Raw genomic sequence first — 19,186 nt, forward strand, 5'->3', positions numbered from 1 at the left:
AAAACAAATCAGAATAGTGTAAATAAGTTAACCCTAGATTTGTGATATCTGAAATGTCTTTGGAAGGACATATAGTTTATCCAAAGACTACCGGAAACAGGATTTTATATTGAATGAAATTGTATTTGAAAGCAAACTACCCTAAATAAACAAACACACACCCCTCCACCCCCAATTGTAGAACCATGTAACAATCCAGGTTGGAAGGAACCACAGGAGGTCATTGACTCCAACTCCTTGCTTTTGTTCAAATTAAGGTAAATAATGGAAATTAACTTTTTTTGTTGAAATAAAACGGTTGCTCAAGTTTAGTCTGTTCCACAGTTACTACAGCTTTGAAGCATTAAAATTGACCATATGCCATGAGAAACACCCCACGAAGCAGTGAAATTCAGAGCACTTAAGTGTTTTGCTTAGCGAACAAGTTCCAAGAAGGGCCTCAACTGTGGTTGTAAAGTCTTATTAAGAGGGCTCTGAGGGTAGTAAGGCCTTGGAACCAGTAAGATTGCACATGATAGATGGAGTAAAAAAGAAATATGACAGAAGAGAAACACTGAAGAGAATGCAAGAGAAAGAAGTGAAAGAGAATAGATGGAAAGGCTTTCCCTTCCTGAAACCTCATGCACTCTCTGAAGGATTCCCAAGGACTTTGTTTATGTTAAAATAAAATATCGAGTAGGGGAAACTGAACCATGTGGACAAATTGCTAAAAAACCCTGAGGCATGGCACTAATTTCTTCCACTTTCTCCTAGTCTCATCAGTGGCATGGCTCAGGAATTATTCATTCAGAAAATTCTACATGTTCTTCACCTCCATCTTCCTTTATATTCCTGAAAAGGAATTCATTACATCATCACCATGCAATTACTGGACCATCTCAAACTAGGCAAATTTTTGTAGACCAAATATCGACGAGAAAAATACCGACAACTGCAAAACCAATATGCAATAAACAAACATCACACATACCATGTTCTAGTCTTTCGTAGTCTGAATCCAGAAGAAATGTTTTAAATCGATTTGATATGTGATGAAAAGCCAGAAACTTCAGATAATATTGATTGAATTCAAACTCTGTTGGGTATTGGTTATGAATCTAAAGAAAAAAAAGAAAGAAGGGAAAAAAAAGGGTATTGAGATATAATACAAATAGGTAGGTAATAAATAATAATGTGAAATATAACAGCAAAATAATTCCCCTGTGAACGCTGGCAACAAATACATCCATAGGCAACTGTCTTCTCTATACACACAAATCATTCTACATTTTGTCTAAAAGTATTTTAAAGCTAATTAAGTTAATGTATTGTCTATGCTGCAAAAAATGTTTCAGAGCAGATAGGGTGTACTATATAATAAGCAGTATTATACTCTGTACAAAACCCAGTATTCTTCAAAGTAATCAAACTGAATATAAATCTTTTATGATAACTCATGAGACACCATGTGACTTCAAAGGCAAAGATGCTACTCCTGGATGTAGCTGGAAATCAAACTTTAATTGGAAGGTTTTGCAGCAGATTTCTTACTATTGCTCAGAACCCAATGTAGCAGACATGTACAGAGGTAACACTGCAAATGATATTTCATCTACCATTACTGAAACAGATAATTTCTGAAGTACTTGCTAGTCTACACGTATTTCTTCCTTTTCAAAACATGCATCAAAATATTACAGTACGAAAAAGAATGAAAAACATACTGAGGAGGTGTCTTGCCATTATTCTTTTAAAACAGTAAAAACAATGTAACATCTTAAATTGTTATCCTCAGTTAGACTTGGGGTCTATCTAATTCAGTGAATGTCTGCAACATGAGTCAGGAGCAGATTTTTAAGACAACAATACAAGATTATCAGAGTATAGCAATGTGGGATAGTTGGCTCTTCACAATTGCTTCCTCTTGAACGTTACCAGAAAGAGCCTGGTGTAAGATTTTAAGCATGAAGTTTAATATTCATGGCAAAATTTTTTAGCATTAATTGTTGATGATATTTATACTTGATTTCCATATAAAATTCAAGATTCTAAAGTTAATCTTGATGAGATATTGTTCACAGAAATTTCATGTGTTAATTTCAAATTTAAAATTTACTCTTCAAATACGTTTATGAATTGTTATCTTTATTTTCAGAATTAAGCATGGTAATTAACTGAAAATTCCCAATTACAATGGAAATAAGTACAGTTTGCAATCAAAAAAGAAACTGTTGATTGAATTTCACATTTGAAATGTGTCCCACTGTGCTTTGTCTAGCTTCACATCAAACTTGTAAAATACCTTTAGTTCTGCAATCTTCCCGTGTCTTATCTTTTGCATTCCCACCACTCTCATTTTCCCACTCCATCTTTTCTCTCTAATCTCTACTTACCAGTTCCTCAGGAGAGAAATGGGGTTTTTTTAGTACTTATGGAAACTAGTATTAGACTACTTGAAGCTCCCTGATGTTTAGATTTTCACATGTGCCAGCTGAAAAAAAACCCAATCAGCTAAATAAAGAAAACAAATATGTGTTTAGCAAGGAAAGGTTATCTACCGAACGTACAAAAGTGACGGGAAAATCCCTTGAAAGGGCCTATAAACACATACACAGCATTTCAGTCAGAGAATTTGTTGTTATATCTCAATATTAGCTTATGGTTTGGCATTTAAAATGCTAAGATACTTTAAGATATCTCAGTTCAATATACCCACACTTACTTTATCCCCACTTCTCCCCTGATACAAATAACTACATTCCTGCACTGTTTTGTAAGAATACAGTTAAGTAAAATTTTTTCTATAATAAATCCAAGAGTTCAACTCCATAGACAAAGTAACTTTTTAGTTCTCCTTATAAAAAAGAAAATATTTTTCTGGGATATATTAGATTAAAATATAATCAGAGTACACTAATTCTGTTAAAAAATGACATCATGTACTTTTGAGCTGAAATCCAAAAAGCTCTGCATATGTGTGTGCATTTAGACACATATACACACATATACAAGTAGTTTAGTACTCTTTTTCCACCTTGTGTTAGGAAAAGTTTTCTTTAATATATTGTAAGAAGGAAAGGCTACATTATGCTATTTGACATGACTTATACAAGGCCCTAATTTCTACTTATGGTCCAATAATTATTTTAATACATTTGAAGAGTTACAAGAATAAGCTGCTACTAAAATCCTGTCATGGATCTAGGTGGTGTGAGCGATCCCATTTCTGACATTTCTGAAACTACAAGTAACTGTAAGTTATAATAATATAATTTACTTTTTAAGTGAAAACAACTATAATCTAAAACATTTCTTTGATAAAGGTGAATATTGTAGTTATTGTTATTGTCTGTGTTTTAATGGTTGTGGCTGATTTCAGCACACTTGGAGATGGGAAAGATGCCACAGCCAGGTGAAGTGACTACTGTTATTCATGATTTGTTTAGCTGCAGTGCAGTCTGCAAAATTTAAAACATGGCTGAGCTCCTGATAAAATATAGCTCCAACATCAGAAGTGATAAATTAGAAATTTAACATAGGAGAAAATACTTGTATTCATTTAAGCAATTAAAAATAAACATACAAGAGAGATTTTTATTACTGAAGGCAACGTAACCACTTAGGTTGAGGTTAAATATAGCTGGTTTCTCTCTGATAAATCTTTGGTGCCATTTCAGTTAATTCATTGATTTTAAGGGATATACTCAAAATTTACATGTAAATTAGAAGCAATGTTTTATACTTTACAATTTCAACACATACCACCTAGAAAGATAAGTCTACAGGGACAGAGTATCTTTGAAAATTACAACTGCATGATCTTTTAAAATGCTTGATCTCCATAATATATTAACATTTAAAATCTGAGTAAACTGATAGATGTTTCTAATATTATGATTAGAGAAACTCGGTATTTTAGAATTCTCTTTCAAATCACCATGTTCCCAATTAACTTAAATATCTCTTATATTTCTATCAGCCTTCCTTACTTTTCCAGTACTTCTATCAGCTTTCCTTAGTTTTCCAAGACATTTTGGTTTGTAATCCCATTATATATCAATATTTACTTAGTTTGAATAAGAAATATAATACTCCAAAATGTCCTGTGCTAGTAATCACTAAGAGGCTACTCCTGCAAACACTGGAATAACTGAATACACCTATCATGGGAGTAGCACACACACCTCCTCTTACATAGAGTGCTGTAACAGAGCTCCTTACTGAGCTTAAAGAAGTCAGTTCTATAAAATAATTCTATTTTAATTATATTTAATAAATTACCAAATAGATACAGAAGAAAAATAAGAAAAGCTTCCTGCACTGACATCACTTTCACAAATTCAGTTGTCGTAGAAGCAGAGAGAGTATCTGCCAGATGCTGCTATTGTGAAAGAATGATTTTGCATTAATAACTCAGCTGACACCTGGAGATACTGGCATAAACAATGACTTTTTACAAGATGATGCAGTTCTAATTTAGGAATCACTGCTTCATTTGTTTTCTCTGTATCTTTAGTTTAACCTATGACATTTAATGCACATACTGGCTTTATGGTGACTTTCTTACCGCACCTGGTGTGTTGAGACTATAATGGTTAAAAATATTTTGAAAGGACCAAATGTTTATTTCCAGTGAATGGGCAATTTTTTAAAACTGATCATAATATATTACACTTCAGGGTCAAGTAGCAATCTAATTGGATTCTGTAGTTGTCTAACAAGTTGCACAGAAACCAATGAAACTTAACAGAAATGTTGAAGTACAACTGTGGAGTAAGTTTATTTTTCATAGTAAATTCCTATGAAACTTCAACCATTAATTTGACTTCAAAAGTAATTTTCCTAGAGTTTACAACCATACTGTTAGAATTTGGTAAGTCAATACTAAGCCATCATGAGTTAGAAGACTAATCTTCGTAAGTTTATTTCTAGAAAACTTACTCAGAGTTGCATTCTAAATAGGATTGCAAGTCATTTAGCTTAAAAATTTTTTCTAATAACAGACAAGTCTACATTATCTATATTACACTGATTATGCAGTAAAGCTGTGTTCCCATGTCCTTTCTTGGATGAAGATAACACTGGCTGAAAAGATTATAATCCCTAGACAGCCCTATCTTTCCTCATAAGAAATTACTGCCTCCTTCAGATTGACTTGCTGAACTGCTTCTAAATCCATACCCATCAGATGGTCTTTTCTACCAATTTTGTTCTACCATTTTGATTGGAAAAGGCAGGCAGGTTCACATGAACCCCTTAGCTAACAGACTGGAAGGGCATCTCCACCAGAGGAGAAGTGATTAATAGCTCCACATGGCCTGCAAGAGGTAATCTTTCTGCTGATATAGCTGCAGCCAGGGCATGTGGACACAGCTTAAGACCGAAAACCAGAAAACACAGATCTTTCTGTAAAATATATCTGTTAATAACTTGTATACTTTATATTGCCTCTTAAAGATAGAGAAGAGTCAGATACCTAGTGACATGCATCAAAGCCGCTATCTGAGATGAATTACAAAGGCAACATTCTTCTACTTCCTTGACACATTCATATGTATAATAGCAATATTTTAGGCACCTTGCAGCTTAAGGCAAAATCATACCTGACAGTTGTTAGCAGGGATTTATTCCACTTTACATTTCATCCTAACTTTTAAATCCAGGATGATTGTAATCCATTATTCCATGTTCTTTGAACTGCAGATTGTGTTACACATAACTTAAAGAAAACCCAAGAATTTTGCCACGAAGAAAACATGATACATTCTATTTTATGACAATAAACCAAAATCCTTGAATTTAATTTTTATCTTTGTTCTGGATAACTCATTTGTTTCCAAAGTTTGTGTGATCTCTGGACTCCAGAAAAAAATACTGTACAGGTATGCATAGATAATTTCTTTGCTCTTCTTTATGCCAACTTTCTAAGATTTATTACAGTAAAACTGGAGCAAACTGTTTCCAGGGTCAGAAACAGGATGTATGCTATGTCTACATTACCAAGTAATTCAGAGCAAAAGGAGAACACAAACAGACTGAAGCAGCTGGCGCTGAGATCCCTGCAGCTATACTACACATTTGTTGGTTTACTTTGGACTAGATTTAGTCCAGTTGAGTTTATGACCCCACTGTACATTGATGACCCCCATGGTTTTAAGCTAAGTGATCAATCATTGGTTCAGATCCTTTTAAGAGCTGGTGAGTGTTTAGTACATACCTGAAGCAGAACTTCTGGGTTAAATTCTTCCAAGAAAAATCTAGTACACATGCACCAAAACAGCATCAACAAATGGTAAGGGGAGATGTTGGAGGGATTCGCTTCAAGAGAAGGACTGGTGTGAGATGTGGTGGTCAGAGGCCAGCTTGGGCTTAGCGACCATGAAATGATAGAATACTCAATACTTAGTGATGTAAGGAGGGGGGCCAGCAAAACCGCTACCATGGACTTGCGGAGGGCGGACTTTGGCCTGCTCAGGACACTGGTCGAGAGGGTCCCTTGGGAGACAGTCCTGAAGGGCAAAGGGGTCCAAGAAGGCTGGACGTTCTTCAAAAAGGAAGTCTTAAAGGCGCAGGAGTGGGCTGTCCCCATGTGCTGCAAGAAGAACGTGCGGGGAAGACGACCAGCCTGGCTGAATGGGGAGCTCTGGCTGGGACTCAGGGAAAAAAGGAGAGTTTATCACCTATGGAAGAAGGGCAGGCAACTCAAGAAGAGTACAGGGATCTCATTAGGTCATGCAGAGAGGAAATTAGAAAGGCAAAAGCCCAGCTAGAACTCAACCTGGCCACTGTCGTGAGAGACAACAAAAAATGCTTTTAGAAGTATATTAATGACAAAAGGAGAGCCAAGGAGAATCTCCATCCTTTGGATGCGGGGGGGAACGTTGCCACCAAGGACGAGGAAAAGGCTGAGGAACTTAACACCTTCTTTGCCTCAGTCTTTAATAGTCAGAGCAGTTATCCTCAGGGTACTCAGCCCCCTGAGCTGGAAGACAGGGACGATGAGCAGGATAAACCCCCCATAATCCAAGAGGAAGAAGTTAACAACCTGCTATGCCGCCTGGGCGCTCACAAGTCTATGGGGCCGGATGGGATCCACCCGAGGGTGCTGAGGGAGCTGGCGGAGGAGCTTGCCAAGCCGCTCTCCATCATTTACCAGCAGTCCTGGTTAACTGGGGAGGTCCCGGACGACTGGAGGCTTGCCAATGTGACGCCCATCTACAAGAAGGGCCGGAAGGAGGATCTGGGGAACTACAGACCGGTCAGCCTAACCTTGGTGCCGGGGAAGATTATGGAGCGGTTCGTTTTGAGGGTGCTCTCGAGCCATGTCCGGGACAACCAGGGGATCAGGCCCAGCCAGCACGGGTTCATGGAAGGCAGGTCCTGCTTGACCAACCTGATCTCCTTCTATGACCAGGTGACCCGCCTCGTGGATGAGGGAAAGGCTGTGGATGTGGTCTACCTGGACTTCAGTAAAGCCTTTGACACTGTCTCCCACGGCATTCTCCTACAGAAGCTGGCGGCTCACGGCTTAGACAGGTACACTCTTCGCTGGGTAAAAAAGTGGCTGGACGGCCGAGCCCAGAGAGTTGTGGTAAACGGAGTTAAATCCAGTTGGCGGCCAGTCACGAGCAGTGTTCCCCAAGGCTCAGTACTGGGGCCAGTTCTGTTCAATATCTTTATCAACAATCTGGATGAGGGGATCGAGTGCTCCCTCAGAAAGCTTGCAGACGCCACCAAGTTGGGCGGGAGTGTTGATCTGCTCAAGGGTAGGAAGGCTCTACAGAGGGACCTGGACAGGCTGGATCGATGGGCTGAGGCCAACTGTATGAGGTTCAACAAGGCCAAGTGCCGGGTCCTGCACTTGGGTCACAACCACCCCGTGCAATGCTACAGCCTTGGGGAAGAGTGGCTGGAAAGTTGCCCAGAGGAAAAGGACCTGGGGGTGTTGGTCGACAGCCGGCTGAACATGAGCCGGCAGTGTGCCCAGGTGGCCAAGAAGGCCAACGGCATCTTGGCCTGTATCAGAAATAGTGTGGCCAGCAGGAGCAGGGAGGTGATTGTGCCCCTGTACTCGGCACTGGTGAGGCCGCACCTCGAATACTGTTTTCAGTTTTGGGCCCCTCACTACAAGAAGGACACTGAGGTGCTGGAGCGTGTCCAGAGAAGGGCAACGAAGCTGGTGAAGGGACTGGAGCACAAGTCTTATGAGGAGCGGCTGAGGGAACTGGGGTTGTTTAGTCTGGAGGAGAGGAGGCTGAGGGGAGACCTCATCGCGCTCTACAACTACCTGAAAGGAGGTTGTAGTGAGGTGGGGGTTGATCTCTTCTCCCAAGTAACTAGCGATAGGACGAGAGGAAATGGCCTCAAGTTGCGCCAAGGGAGGTTTAGATTGGACATTAGGAGAAATTTCTTTACTGAAAGAGTGGTCAGGCCTTGGAACAGGCTGCCCAGGGAAGTGGTGGAGTCACCATCCCTGAAAGTATTTAAAAGACGCGTTGATGTGGCGCTTAGGGACATGGTGTAGTGGGTATAGTGGTGTTGGGTTGATGCTTGGACTCAATGATCTTAGAGGTCTTTTCCAACCTTAATGATTCTATGATTCTATGATTAGACTACTGCTTGAAATAAAATGTAGGTTTACTCCATTCTACTAATTGACGGTGTTAGCCAGTGAGCTCATTAAAGCTTGGAGAAGACATATGACAATAGAGAGAATACAGCACCAGAGAAATGATTTACACACAGAATTGAACAAACCACCAAGAGGATGTGTTTCAGTATTGGAAGACATGGCTATTCTGTCCTGTTGTAGCCACTGCAACCAAGAATTTGGTTTTTCCACTTCAGAAAAGGAGCAATAATCTTAAGCTATTGTGAGGAATAGTAAGTGTGACAATTGGGCAGATTAACTTGTTTGAATGAAAAATACAGTAATGATTCTCTTTAAGTGAAATCTCCCCATTTCAAATAAAAATAAACCTGAGGACCACAGCCATTGGGAAATAGATTGATGAAACAGGAGATGTGACAAATACTTCTAAGGTTTACTAATGGGGAATGCTGTAGGAATTGAACCAAATTCCAAGTATATGATTTATTAACTTGCAAGACAGCAAAAATGATGGCTGTTGGTGTGTAACATTGGGATACAAACAAAATTTTTCTCCTCTGCAACATGTTCTTCAGTAAGTCTTTACTCATCTTCTTATAAGCTCATTCATTATCAGTCTCCCATAGATATCTAAAGATTGTTTTTCAATGGTTTAGCAAGTTATTTAATCTGTGGACTTTGCTTCAGGTAGCAGAGTAAGTCTACTTGCTGACTTCTCTTCCAGGGTCTACTTCACGCAAGTATTCACTATGAATGTCTGTTCCCAGTAAGAAGGCTGGTGCTTTAACAGTCATCTTCTGCGAGATACAGTCATCCGTAAATTTTAATACAGGATAATGATGTCCAGGAGTCTTTTCAGCTTTTTCAGCGAGAAAAATGAGAGAAGTGGGAAAAGAAAGACATATGTACAAGAGGAACTATGCAAGCTCCTATCTTGTGTTTGCATACACATTTACATTTACTGGTTTGAGATGAAGGACAGACTTTAGAATCAACCTGAAATGAGTGTAATATTCTTTACCTAACTTCTTCCTACATGATGTAACTGTTGGTGTTCATCTTCTTCTGAACATGCAGTATATATAAAAATAAGAACAATCTCAGGACTCCCTGGTTTATAGCTTGTTATTTCCAGAACTGATGGAGTACAAGGCCTCTTCAAAGCTCATCATCAAGCACAAGGAATTAAAAACGGTCTAGTCACTATACTAACAATCAGTCAATTTCTTCTTCTGAATAAAGGTACTCCAGACTGCCAAAAGCCAGTCTTAAGCTTAAAAACCTTCTATTTGAAATCTCTGCATAAATGACCTCAAAAGATCCGTAATGCCAACCATCCCTCTTAGTCTGTTTTGTGTGGATGGGTCAGTCTCCTCTAAGCAACCATTCCAGCTCTTCTCGAGGTGAAATCCAGTCATTTTAATAAAACCTAGAGAAGGGGGTTACTAGTCTTCTCTCAAACCATTATCTAGAACATCTGAAATAGTGGCATCTACACACTTATTTATGAATTCTTTTTGTAAACTAGATAGAGATTGACTTACCTGATGCACGCAGTCTAAGAACTGTAAGAAAACAGGAGCAAATCCACTACCCTGACAATTGAGAGTCAGATTACTACGTTGACTGAATTTATGACCGAAAGAGAGCCATTCTTTTTCCACCAGCATTCGGAAGCCTTCAAGTGTCCTATAGAAGGGATCACTGAGTAACTGCACCAGAGAGACTACCTAGATCACAAAACAGGATATATTGTGTTAAGAAGGACAGAAGTTAGGAAAACACTTTAGTCAATGAATATAAATGTTCCACAATCTGTTTATAGTTCAAGGAAACAAAAGTCATATAAACTCAATTACAAGTATTTTACCCCATACATTAAGTATTTTTATAAAACAAACCAAATAACATCTCACATGAAAAAGCTTCAATTAAACTGAGACTTTATGATATCTGTATAAGTCAAACCTGAACAACTATAGCCTTTGGAAGTCATTATAATGTCTACCACATTTAAATTACTTTTGAAATAAAACCACTTTTATTAATAAAATAATAATAATAAACATTTATAAAATAGTATCCGCTACCTCAGCAAAGAAAGTGTTAAAGAATTGGTCCTGAGGGTGACTTTAGAGTTTCTGCAGTGTTGCCATGCTATGGTGCTCACCAGCCAACTTCAGCCTGTTTTTATAGAGAACATCTCAGGAGACTTTAAAATGCAGCACAGACTTCTTTCACTTCCAGCTATGTATGTCCCCTTCTCTATTCTTCATCATTTGACAATGATTCCAATAATTATGTTAACATTCTTTTGTGGGTTTGTTTTACCTGGTATCAGGATGCTGGCTGCACATGAAGTTTTTATTTAGTAGAATTATTGATATTTGTGTTTATCTTCTGAATTATGAAGCAACTACATGGATACAATGCATCCATTAAATGAAGCAGTGGGTCTTCATTCACCTAATTTATAGTTTGTTTCAGAAAGTTATCTGTTGTGGTGATCTGTCCTTGCAGCAGGTGTTACATTCACTGTGGCACAAATTTAGTTTTCTCCCTGTGTGTGGTATCCTAACTTCATTTATGGAAAGCAAATGGCAAGAGAAAGAATTCCTCTCCTTCCCTCCCGTGTTTAAAGCGTACTATATGTTTACAAAGATAAATGAACAGTTGTGGCAACTTTCAGCTTTCATTCTTACATATGGTCAGGTGCAGGAATGCAGGTTTTATATTTAAGCCTTAGAACTGTAAGTCCATCAGGACCTTTGGAACAAATTCATTTTAAGGAACTCTTTCATGGTGTAAATTGCAAATGAATGCAAGGATTCATGCATTCTAGTTTCTTCTCTGCTGCCACAACACAAATTTATTAATGTTATACCAAATTATCAGTCACTTGTGTAAAAAAGTATTGCCTGGTGTTTCTTCTTAATATTTAGCTATTTCAAGGTTTTAATAGCAGCTTACTTGCGCAGTAATATCCCAGCCATCTTCCAAACAAACCATAACAGAAGAACCATTTTCCAGGAGCTCAGAGATGATCACACCCAATTGCATTATCCTGTGAAGCTATAAAGTATTACAAATAAGTAACATACTCAAGTATAAGATAAATGTATAGATATTATCAATAAATAGATTTTTTCATATTTAATATTGAAATATGTATTCTGAAATATACATATAGCACAGAGAAATGCATTGATGCAACAGATTAGAAAGCTATAAAATGTAACAGTCTCAGGATTTTCATCTGAACTACAACAAAACTAAGCAAAGATTTGAATATAGGAACCTACACCATTAAAACCAATGAGTACTGTAATAAAATAGCTGTCATAAAAAGGAGAATGGGAACAATACAGTTGACAGATTTATTGTAGTGAAATTCCATCCTGGGCTTAACACTAAAATCATTTCCTGTGAAATGTTAAGGTTCCATAAAGTCACTAAGTACTTTGATGGGAGAACCCATGTAAGATATTTACAAGGTAATATTTCTAATGCTCAATCCCATGGAAGTTGGAAATTAATGAATTTAATAATAATAATAATAATAATGATGATGATGATGATGGTGGTAATGAAAAAACCTAACCACAAACCTAAAAACAAACACAGAAAAATTCTATTTCTATAATCTGGAAATAGTTTAGATAGATTAAACAGTGTTTCTTATACTTGTGCAGACTGGCTAAAACATATGGAAAAAGGACACATGAATTATTTGCATTCTAATATTCATTATGCAGTAATAGTACAATTCCTTGAGCAGGTGGGTTAATTAATTTCTCTGGGAAGGGTTATTGACATGAATGAGATTGATTCAAATATGATAGGTATAAGCAGGTTAAAAAAATTTAGGTGAATTTGAGCGATTTTATCTTTGAGCAGTTTATGAGACTTCACATTATTATTACTAAAAGGAAAATCTATATGATGTTTCTACCATTTTGTCATACTATGATAGCATTCTTGGTAAACAACATAATAGACAATATGTAAGCAATTCAGTTTTTTACAGTAGAATGAAACTGCTCTTTGCAGAGCACTGAATACAATCCAACCAATAGCAGCAGTAGGAAAGATGAAAGCCTGAAAGAAGGGAGAAAGCAGTATAGAAAAACAAATAAACAAAAGACGGCAAGAGACATCTAAGATCATTTATGCAAGGAAAAAAGTAAGTTCAGAAAGTACAGAAGGCACAGGAAAGTGACTCAGGGAGAACAAAATTAAATTGGAGAAAATACGAGCAAAAAGATCAACCAAACAACAGTTAAACCCTAGAAAATTCATCCTTGTTAGGGCATCCAATTTTTTTCCCTCTTAAAAAAACCCAATCCTATGAATATTACCATGGAAATTGTGATGGAAAACACTTAACTCCTATGAACATTCACATAGCCATTACTTAGAAAATAAAAGAAACTAATTTTCCTGCATTTTTTAATAGGAAAAGACTGAAAAGAGCACCACTTTTAAAACCAAGCAGTTTGTTTATTGCTCTACACTTTCTTAGGCAGTAGAATAGAAGAAAGGCTAGTTTTTGTTGTCCTTAGTGAGGAAACTGATATGCAATCTGGTTATACAGATTCAATATAAAAAACCACAAAATACTATTTTTATCATTTGTATTCAGAAGATAGGGCAGCACTCCAAATTTCTTCTTATGTATTTACATCCTTATAAAGAAATATTTAGCCTATACAGCATTAAAACCAATACTGTGTAACTTCTGTTGCCCAGGAGAGGAAAGCTTAATACAATAAAAACAAATTTCCAAGATGACAGAACCATGTTCTTTCACAGGAATAGTAGAAAATGTGTCAAATCAGTCATAAATTAACTTTATCACATAAGTCACATACAACATGATTTAAACCACAGAAATATGCGCATTATGACCTAGTCCTGAGCAAAGAGTGATACACTATTACTTTTCCTCTCAAATACGCCAAACTCCAATGTTATAATCTCCCGTTGATCTCTGTGCTGCTATAGGCACGTTTATTTCATCAAAGTGACATTCAGTTCATTTATCTACACTTATTAACTTGCTCAACCACTCTGTGATTGAAAATGTTCACATGATGAGGGAGTCGACTCTTCATGCTCTTCCCACTTCTCCCCTTCCTGAAGAACGTGGTGGCCAGACACAGCAATGACTAGCTCCTATGCTCTCTAAGGAGTGATCACAGCTCAAGGGAAGAAGTTAAGCCACTCCTTGCACTGTAGCACATTTCAACCAGGAGTACGTTTTCTGATGTGTGATTACTGAAGTGATTGTGTTACTCACATGTATTTCCTCCTTAAGAAATCAGCATAAGAGTCTATTCTGTTTTCTATGATTAATTGCATTTGAGAAGAATATATTCAGCAAAGGATTCCAAACATAACATGCAACTGTTAAAAAACATTCACTATAATTGGTTTTACATTTACAAAGAGCTGACTTTCCCACATCCTTCTTAATTTGAATCTTGCAAAGCTACTTCCAGTCTTTGGTTAATCTTCGTTTGGTTAATCTTTATATAAGGGAATATGGGATAGGGAAGTAAAGGAACAGATTCAGAGAGAACAGATTAACACACACACAACCCCCTCTCCCCCGCAAACACCTCCCCATATCTCACAACAGATAATAGATGCTAGCTTATTTGTTAAATACTTGTGCATATGGAAATTCAGGGTGGGAACACATATGAAGAGTAGAATATCAGTTTTAAAATCAAAAGGCTCATTTATTGTTCTATACTTTTTTCTGATTTTTGAAATATATAAAGTAAGAAAAAGCAGTTAAAACCAAGACCGTAAATTTATATAGGCAGAAAAGAGTCTACTTGTGTACGTGTTTCATGTTATAAACCATAAATTATGTTATAAAAAAATGCCTCCCACATTTTTAAATGTTATGATTGTATTAAAATAATAATGCTTATGTAATGACAGAATTGACAGTATGCAAAATAATTACAATGAACAAAGAAGAACAGCTGGTTAGAACACACTAGTTCTCTGTCAGAAGAGCCTGAAATTTATTTTGTGTAAGCAGTACTGCATAGAGATTATTAGAAGTACCTGTCATATAAATTACCTGTGGGAACCACTCTGACTCCCCGAGTGCTTTAAGGAATGTTGCCTCAGAATCTGTAGGAATAGTGCTGGGAACACAAGCTCTCATAAGCTTTTTAAAGCTTGCCTTTGTCTGTCGGATGTCACTGAATTCAACAGGAACAAATTCACAATTCAAAGCAAAATCAAGTTTGAATCCCTGTATGAAAAGGACAATGGCATATGTAACTTAAAAGGGAAGCATATTTTTCACTGACAGCCTCATCAAATCTCAAAGTCTTGCCTGCTTTATTGCTAAATATTTCAATTCCTAATTAAAAATCTGTTTAGTTAAACACCTGCCCAGGCTAATAAAAATCTTTACAACACTTGTAAAATGTACCCTAATAAAGTACCCATCTACTACTCGTAACAGCAGAATGTACTGCATGGCAGTAATATTTTTAATAATAATTATAGTAATAAAAGTATAATTAGTAAATTATAGTAAATAATTAGTAAATAATAGTAAAAAAACAAAGTTGAGTGATAAACCTGTTGAGTTCTTTATACACAACATAATGTGCTTCCTTTAGGATTTTTAAAGCAAATTAACAATAAATAAATATAAATTAAAATAACTGTATGGATGACATACCAACAGTGTAGGACAGATTCTAGTAGTTCAATAAAGCAGAAAAAAAGTAACCCCCAAATCCAAAAAGAACACCCAAAACTGCAAACTAGCTGACTCATCTAAGTGGTCACTGCACATTGAGACAGTTGTTTTGTCTAAAGTAGCTAGTTCAACACAGAATAGCAGTCAGGGAATACCTGATATAATTTCCAAGAGCTATGTGAAGTTTTCCTAGCACAATTCTTCATGTTTTGTTTTACTTACTGCATTTAGAAAAACAGCAATAAGAGAGGAGGACTGAATTAAGAAATCAAGTTAGCTAACTGAAAAAGAAAAGAACTATGATGAAAAGGAGAACATTAGGAAAAACATTTCTCATGTAGGAAGCACCACTGAAGATCTTTACAGCAAACTTTTTCAGTTTTCTTCAGAAATTGCTCTTTCATGGAATTAAACTTGGCCTGCAAGTAATCTTCATTAAGCTGCTTCATAGGATGCCAAGCGAAAATGTAGGAAAGCGAAGGCCCAGATTTAGTTCTGTTTATATTTTGGCATGGTTCAAAAATAAATTCAATAGCTCAACTAGCAAATTTGCTTTTTTAGAATGCTAAGTTGTAATAATGTATGATAAAAGCAATTGAGAAAAGTAGCACAATTTCCATAAAATGTTATATATTTCTGTTTGTATCATCAATTTATGAGACATGATATTTAGCAGAATAAAGCAGGTCCTTATCAATCTGTAATGCATGCTCTGCCAAGCCCTTTACAAAGCCAGCAAATTCTAAGTTAGCAGGATGCTAACAAAAGCTAGGAAAATACTTCACAATCAAAAATCAAGAAGATTTCTTTATACAAAAACAAAAGTTGAATTGCTCTTATAAACTAGATACAAATCAATGAGAGAAGGTTCGAAACAATCACTTAATCACTATGTAATTTTATTCTTATATTTGCTAATACAATACACTTTTCCTTAGAAACGCCCAGAGATATTTCTGTAAATTATTGTTATGCTAATTGTATTAGAAAGCGATAGAATGTCAAATAAAATCTAACTAATTAAAAATGACTACTTTGTGTACCAATGTGTAATGAAGAAACCAAAAGGAAAAAGAATTTGCAAACCAATTATAAAAGACAAAATAAAAATGGAATAAGAACTAATACCTGTTATATAATCATCATTTAAAAATACAACTGAAAATACAAATAAGATATAAAAGAACATTTGAAATTGCAAAGAAAAGTCAAAATAGAAACAAAATTTGCAAAGAATTTTGATTCTGATACAGCATGATTCTTTCATCTCCTGATATAACATGATTTCAGAAAGAATTGAATACTGATGTAGTTCCCTACTATCAATAACTGCTTTTGGAAGTTACATATGTCAAAAAACACGTAATATTTTATGTATGCTCACATTTCAAATAAAAAAGTAGAAAACAATTGATTTTTCAATCTTTGAATGCAGAGATTTAAAAAAAATAATCTGCAATTATTTTCTGGAAAAAAGTAAAACTGCCAAGAATTAATGTAGAGGATACCTGTTTCTTAAACAATTGCATCTAAAATATTAAAATCTATCCAAAAAGGTTTATGAAACTATAGACATCACGGTCCTTTTCATGTAATCAAATCGGGATGGACAGACTTCTGGGTTGGCCTTATTCACATCAATTTGGCTTCATGTGAGTTTAAGTGCTGCCCATAGTAATGAAGGTTTTCTTCTCTGCTAATCGCTTTCCTGACTAACAACATTCCATTTGCTTCATAACATATTTCAACACATCAGGAAAAATAAAATTGCACTTTAAGTTACTAAATAAGTCTGTTTCATGTTTCCTAAAATACAAATCGCTGAGATGACGACTCAGCTGAATATTAGACGAGTATTCAGTAGAATCAGAATACAGTAGTATGTATTTAGGTTGTAATTAAGCATGGCACTGAAAGCAAGATCTTACAGATACAGAACTCCAGCACTTCCCTTGGAATAGCTCTGAACTGTCTCTGAAAGGGGCAGCAAGCTCCACTGCTGCTACACCAGCCCCACTCCATTTGCCTATAGTCCCATCATTCATCTTTATCCCAGCAGCTACACTGAGCAGAGCCAAACTCTGCTGCCCTTGCTCCCTGCAAAGCCAATGCAGGAAGACAATTGAGACAGCGAAGACACAGCGACTTCCGAATATGAAGGCTTTGCTGGATGCTCTGTGGCCTAGCAATGTATTTTCTTCCTAGCCATGTCTTTCCCAATTTGAATGCTCTTACCTCGTACAAAAGCTATTCCATTCCTCCAGTCATATGTTACCTTTGTATCTCTTAGCTCTACTACACACCAGCACTTGACCAAAAGTGACAAACAGGGCTCTACTCACAGAACTTTTGTGAGTTTGAGCCTGATCTTTAACTGCTCTTTAAGGTAATTTAGTATTTTAATTTATGTTAACTTTGTTGTATTATATAACCACAGAGCTCGATTTTCACCCCCAGCCCCCACTGAATTATACGGCATTAATTGTTATGCTGCGTATAGGAATAATCCTCATAAGAGTTTACACCTTTAGGAGAGTTATCCATCCACCTTATTTAGAATATTATTTACTGTTTTGTAAAAACATTAGGGTTATTAAACTCAAGCCAAATTAAATCTATGTTAACATAAAAAAAAAAAAATTGCCATTACCCGTAACTGAGATTTTTCTCCAAATATATAGAGGGCTGCTTGCCGTCTCAAAAGCTGACTTTGCAGAAAAGTGCTGCTACTGTAGGAAGTGGTGTTATCTTTCCCTGCAAGTCTTGCACCAACATCAATGAATGGAGTCTGAGTGTTGATAAATCGGTTGCTTGAACGAAGACTTGCCCATACACCTTCATAAAGATGAAAAATATTTAAAAACCTCTTTTCATGAGGCATTGGAGATCATAATTATTAAGGCATATGCTAAAACATAATTTGGGAAGTAGAGTGCTTAAACATGTCATTTGCATCCCTCATAGGGCATAATTAACAGCACGTACTGGAAAGAAATATTTTCATAACAAAAATTGTCAAAAGCATCCTACTGCATTGTCATTTAACCTAAGATACTAATCAAACTCTGCACAGCACATTCTATTGTAGAGAAAATGGTTGCTATGATATCAGTAATACAATGATAAAATGAATCACAACTTTCAAGTAATTAATGTGCATTTAAGTGTATGGAAATGAAATTGCTAGCGTTGTTCTTTTCAGAAGTGGGGACAAAAATTTGATGTATTTCCTTGTCAAAGGCATATTATTTTTGAAGTCTACCTAGTAAGAATATTATATAATTACTTTCTTCAAAAACGGAATTAATATCGCTTAAAATTCCCTGTTACCTAGAATTCTTGTTCCTTTTGCCCTACACAATGTAATAGTATCAACCATATCGTATTATAATGAAAATGTATGTAAGGATGACCAATTCAAATATTACATTTCACGATAAAGTATTCCATATTTACTCTTGAAATGCCATTATTAAAATGCAGAATGCCATGAATTTTAGTTTTTAATTGTCCATGTATAATGAACAATTAGAAATGAAAATGAATTGAAGGAAGTTCTTTTTTTAATCACGTGTTTCACAACTATATTCTAGCAGATATGACTATGGTACAGTTGTGTGAGTAGAGAGAAGGATGCAGTCTTACAGTTTTAATCTGGCAGTGGGATCACCATTACTGTGGCAGCAGGGCACGGTACAGAAATCCCAAAGCTAGCAAAAACTGAGCTTGAAACAGTGCAGTGTGACTTGGAACCACAGACTTGCATCTGAAAGCAGCACAGCGATATTTGAAGGGCATTCTACCAACCTAATAACCTCTACCTCTCAACAGCATTTTTAGTTTGCGTACTGTGCCTTGCTGAT

The 19,186-nt window shown here is 36.3% G+C and overlaps 1 protein-coding gene across 1 annotated transcript in view; it reads right to left on the reverse strand.

The window, feature by feature from the left end:
* SBF2 (SET binding factor 2) overlaps window positions 1-19,186 on the reverse strand; it is a 320,494-nt gene that overhangs the window by 16,823 nt on the left and 284,485 nt on the right. The window contains exons 35-39 of the mRNA XM_075163145.1: window positions 17,974-18,158; window positions 14,688-14,864; window positions 11,561-11,662; window positions 10,135-10,320; window positions 971-1,097 (exon numbers count right to left, since the gene is read on the reverse strand). Of these exons, the coding sequence (XP_075019246.1) occupies window positions 971-1,097; window positions 10,135-10,320; window positions 11,561-11,662; window positions 14,688-14,864; window positions 17,974-18,158 (777 nt within the window). The remainder of the gene's footprint in view (window positions 1-970; window positions 1,098-10,134; window positions 10,321-11,560; window positions 11,663-14,687; window positions 14,865-17,973; window positions 18,159-19,186) is intronic.

Source organism: Calonectris borealis, chromosome 14, assembly GCF_964195595.1.
Source record: "Calonectris borealis chromosome 14, bCalBor7.hap1.2, whole genome shotgun sequence".
Taxonomy (NCBI): Eukaryota; Metazoa; Chordata; class Aves; order Procellariiformes; family Procellariidae; genus Calonectris; species Calonectris borealis.